We start from the raw sequence: 5,422 nt of genomic DNA on the forward strand, positions 1-5,422 counted from the left end.
TCCCTTTTCTGGGAGCAGGTAGACTGTTTTTAAAGCCGGAGCATCAGGAACTGTTTTTGGCTTACATTGCTGAACCAGCCTCCAGCTCTATCGCCTCCACTTCTGAAGTTTCAAAAAATGCAAGCACTGAGTCGTAAGTGCAGGCTTCTGGTCAGGAGCAGCCCCTTTCCTTGGGTCCTTCACCCACACCAAAAGTGAAGGATGTGGCAGCCCACACTTCAGATTACTCCATGGAGCTCTTTTCACATACCATGCCTGGGTTCATTCTAAATGGGACCCATCATATACTGGAGCATTCTAAATGGGGCAGATTATATATGGAGCATTATTTGGGCCCATAAGACACTGGAGCATCATCCATGAGGCCCATCATATACTGGAGCATTCCAAATGGGGGACATCAGACACTGGAGCAGCATTTATGGGGTCCATTATACACTGGAGCATTAGAAATGGGGCTCATTATATATGGAGCATTATTTGGGCCCATAAGACACTGGTTCATCACCCATGGGGCCCATCATATACTGGAGCATTCTAAATCGGACAGATCACACACTGGAGCAGCATCAATGGGGCCTATTATACACTGGAGCATTCTAAATAGGGCCCATTATGTATGGAGCATTATTTGGGCCCATAAGACAGTGGAGTATCATCCATGGGGACCAACATATACTGTAGCATTATGTGGAGCTCATCATATACTGTGTGGAAAATTATATGGGAAAAATTATTCTGTATAGAGAAATATATGGGGCTCATTATTCTGTATGGTGCACTATGTGGTGGCCATAATACTGTATGGAGTAATATACTGTCCGTTTTTGAACTATTGTAGAATTTAAAATAGATATCAGTCATGTCATGTAAGAAGTGAAGTATTTGTCATTGTACTAAACCAATATTCGTCTGCCGTATCAGAGCATTATGAATTGTGGTGTGTGTTAAAGGGGCGCACTGACACTCTTTGGCCTGGGGCACACGAAAACCTGCAGCCAGCCCTACCCCCCCACAACTTTAGCCAAATAACCCCCAGTTTTCAGTGCGTAACTATTATTATGAAGTAAATTAAGGTTGACAGGCTTAAGTAATTAGAATTGATGTTTTTGGCATTGAAATGGGCACTGTAGGTGTGTTTATTGTCCTATACTCCCTGCCGACTTTGCTTCCCCATAGACTTACATTAGGTTTCGTGTTTCAGTCAGACCCTGACTTTTCCCTATAGTCGGCCGATTTTGTTTGACTCGACTATTGAGAAAGTCGGGTTTCATGAAACCCGACTCGACCCTAAAAAAGGCAACGTCGCTCATCTCTAGTCTTAATAACATTATGGGCAGGAGCCTAAGTTACTGAGTCACTAGCTCTGGTGTGCCTCAAAAAGTTTGTGTGTCTGAAAATAACTTTTTTGCATGCTTCCTTTCATTAATCGTCCAATATTAGACCCATACACACTACTCACATACACGAGCTGGTTGCTCCCAGTTACTGTTACATTTCCTTCCAGTCCCTTGAACATTAATCAGACTGTGTTTGCATTAAGGAGCTCAGAAGATGTTTAATACGGTGCGAGGAGACATCTGAGCAAATAACAGCTGAGCTGGATGGTAATCGGTGGTGAATACATTTTTCAGGGAAAATTTGACAAAGGCAACAAAATTGGATTTCAAAAGATTTTAGACATTTGCTCATCTGTACAAACACAATGATTATTAATTAGTACAATATTGCTAATTTCATCACTATGTTTGACTTTCTACATAATGTTATGAATAACTTTCTTATATACGGTATTTTAAGAATGTAAAAAATATGTTTTGGGATTCTTAACTAATGCTGATGACTTACAGATTTATTATTCTATTTCCCTATTGACTGGAACACTGGAGACTAATCAGAGAAGAAACATCTCCCGGGACTTCTTCTACCTGGCAATTTGTCTTCATGTAATCCATAAATATCCACAGATAATGAACCTCATTCTTATATTTCGTGTCCGCGCTAAGCCGACTTCACTGGGATCCATCCTGTAGAGCAATGAGAAGAAAGTAATGTGAAAATGACTGTGAAGAGCAAAGACGTTCCTGATGTGAGAAACATTGGTCTAGCAATGCCCCGGAAAGATAAAATCATTGTTACCAAGTGTCTTATATGTCATAGTAAGATGCAAGATTCAAAAAACAACTAAATATTATTCTATATATAAAATGTGTTTTCTAATCTCAAAGCTTCAGGTTGTCTTTATATTTTTATCTTATCCCTGGTCATAGCATGATGGACATTAAATTACTTGTATTAAAAGGTAACTTCAAGTCTCAGAGAGATTTATGAAAACTTTTGACGCTCTCATTGCAGGAATGAATGTGTCTCATGGATTTATGTCTTTCTACATCAATTAAGAAATTTGCTCTTCAGACCTACTGGGGTCATCACAACACAGAACCAGACCCCGATCAGAGGGCAATAAAACCTTCACACTGCTGATCTATGAACTGTTCCAATATTTATTCTTATCCCTCTCCCATAATGACAATTTTGCTTCCCGTCACTTGTCTCATCTATCGCATTTTTTCTGTGCTGTGTTGTGTATAAATATGTGATTCTTCAGATTTTGTATTAGTCTAGCCTGATGAAGAGACCTGAGTAGTCTCCAAAGCTGCAATGTGTTACCATCTTTTCAACAGTTAGCCATTAATAGGTATCAACCACTGAGGACTCTCAAATCTGAATATTCTTCTATCTACTGGCTAACACGGTAAAAATATATATATCTTTCCTATAAAAAAGGAGTAGTAAATCTTATATCAATGTTGGGTTCAACGTCAAACGTCTGCATCTCCTAAGATGTTTGCATGTTTAGCCTAATATTGATGCATCAGTACCATAAAGTCTATAGAATCAAGAAACAGGATAACAATTATATGAAAAGTGAAATTATAGGAACAGAGCATTGAAAAGTGAAAGGAAAACATTATTTTTGTTTTATATAACAGGTTATAACTTCCACTTTCCCAGTCTACATGCAGAACAGGACGGTGGTTACAGAATTCATCCTCTTAGGATTTCAAGTCTGTGGCGGTTTAAGACTTTTCCTCTTCAGTTTGTTCTTTGTGGTTTATTGTTTGATATTATGTGGGAACCTCCTGATCATCACTTTGGTGTCCACCAGCAAGAACTTCCACACTCCAATGTACTTCTTCATCTCCCAACTCTCCATCGGTGACATTTTATTGACCATGACCATTATTCCCAGTATGCTATACATTCTACTGAATAATGGGGGGACCATTGCTTTTACCAATTGCATCACCCAATTGTATTTCTTCTGTTCCTCAGAAACATTTGAAGGTTTTCTTCTCGCTGTGATGTCCTACGATAGATATGTAGCCATATGTAATCCTCTCCGTTACAACTCTATCATGACAAGTGGGTATTGTGTGATATTGACCGTCTTCTGTTGGTTGTTTGGATTGTGCTTTAACTTGATCTACACCATTACAACATCGCAACTAAACTTTTGTGGTTCAAATATCATTGACCATTTATTCTGTGACCTTGTTCCTCTTCTAGAACTTGCCTGTTCAGACATTTTTATTGTCCATTTGGAGATTTATATAGTAGGCATTCCAAATATATTAACCCCAACCATAATAATTATAGTTTCATATACTTATATTGTCTTAACAGTCCTAAGGATTCCATCCAGTACCGGCAGGCAGAAAGCCTTCTCCACCTGTACCTCCCACCTCACGGTGGTCTCCATATTTTATGGGACTATATTCAGTGTTTATGTTGTACCTACAGAACAATCAGTCACCATCAGCAAAATCCTATCCCTGCTATATACTGTGTTTACTCCACTGATCAACCCCATTATATACAGTCTGAGAAACAGAGACATTAGAAAAGCCGTACAGGAAACATTTATCCTTGTGATATGGAAATTTTTTCACAATATTTTATGAAGATAATCCACAAAAAAAGACAATAAACAAAAATATTTGCAGGAAGTTATGCCAGTCATATATTCACAAAGTACATGAATAGACTATTTTATTGAACTTGGAACTTGTCTTGTGGCTAATTAATCACTTCATGGAATATGAGAGCCATAACAAGTTCATTATTATCACAGTACTCACAAATGAACATAGAGGCTTTGGTTGTAAGACACAAGTCCTGAAAGACCACCACGTATAGATCAATTATATAAATCACGCAATGCTTTATTACTTATAATAGATAATTTATCCTCATGTAAGGTGAAGGAACTAACTATTCTTGTCTCCTCCATGAAGGGTCCGGAAGCATCGGAGCTGTCACCTAAATTGTGGGGTAGAAAGCTTGAGACTCCAGACCGTACCCTGTGTTTGAGAAAAGGAGACATGGCTAAGCGGAGAGAGCTGCAGTGCGCAATTGACCAGACAGTTTGGCAGGAACTTTGGGTGCATGTGACGTCTGTGAGGTAAAATTAGTTGAGAGGCATCTGGGCAGAGCTGAGCCTGGGATGGCAGAGTGCTTTGACAGGAGACAGTCAACTGAGTACCGTTCAGACATCGCTGTCCAGCCGACATCACTGCCCTCGCTGAGACCGCTGACACAGCCGACACTTCCACAGCCGAACCCGCTGACAGTACTGACCGTTAGAGACAAGATCTGTTAACGGGACTTAGGTGTGTGTCGATTCAGCACAGCGAACCGGGCTATCCATTGTAAACTCAACAGTACTGAATTCAATACACTAAAAAGCAAAGTATGATCTATTTTATCAACGCATCAAAAAATATTGGAAGAAAGGAAGCGTACTACGTTTCAACGAGACACAGAGGACTATCTAACCAATAAGGCTTACAGATGGGAGGATCCAATCCCCAGACATCAACGGCCAAAACCTCGCAGTCCAGCAGGAGGACATACAGCGTCCAGGGGTTCCTCACCTGCAGGGGGATCCTCTCCAGGTTCCGGGAGCGATGTTGGTGGGGCACCTACCCCAAGACCGGCTTTTTTAGCGCCAAGCACACGCCAACCAGGAGGTCGAGGAGGCTGAGAACCAGACTATCAGATGGTTCTCCGGTCACAGGTTTGAGTCCAAACTTAGTCTTAAACATCTCAGATTAATCCCTCTCTCCCCTAGAATTAAAAGTTTTAAACATGGGTTTATCATCCTGTCACACACCTAGACAGAATTCTTTTCAGTTGGAAAAAGACCTCCATCGTTTTTATCATAACCTCAGGCTCAAAGTACACTTTGAGGACAATCCATACCCTAGGAGTAACACGTTAGGGACAGTACCAAATCGGGACGTGGGACCAGTAATCAAAATTGACACACTAGGTTTGAGAAATCCAAGCAATTTTGTCCCACCTAAAACCAACCATGCAGTTGAGACCTTCATTGACCTATTAGACAGAGACATCAAAC

The 5,422-nt window shown here is 40.3% G+C and overlaps 1 protein-coding gene across 1 annotated transcript; it reads left to right on the plus strand.

The window, feature by feature from the left end:
* Window positions 1-3,020: 3,020 nt before the first annotated feature.
* Window positions 3,021-3,965, plus strand: LOC141050119 (olfactory receptor 1500-like). Its single transcript, XM_073546951.1, has one exon. The coding sequence runs from the start codon at window positions 3,021-3,023 to the stop codon at window positions 3,963-3,965; it is 945 nt and encodes a 314-aa protein (XP_073403052.1).
* The last annotated feature ends 1,457 nt before the right edge of the window (window positions 3,966-5,422 follow it).

Source organism: Dendrobates tinctorius, unplaced genomic scaffold (genome assembly GCF_039654945.1).
Source record: "Dendrobates tinctorius isolate UK_male_01 unplaced genomic scaffold, ASM3965494v1 ptg000151l, whole genome shotgun sequence".
Classification (NCBI taxonomy): Eukaryota; Metazoa; Chordata; class Amphibia; order Anura; family Dendrobatidae; genus Dendrobates; species Dendrobates tinctorius.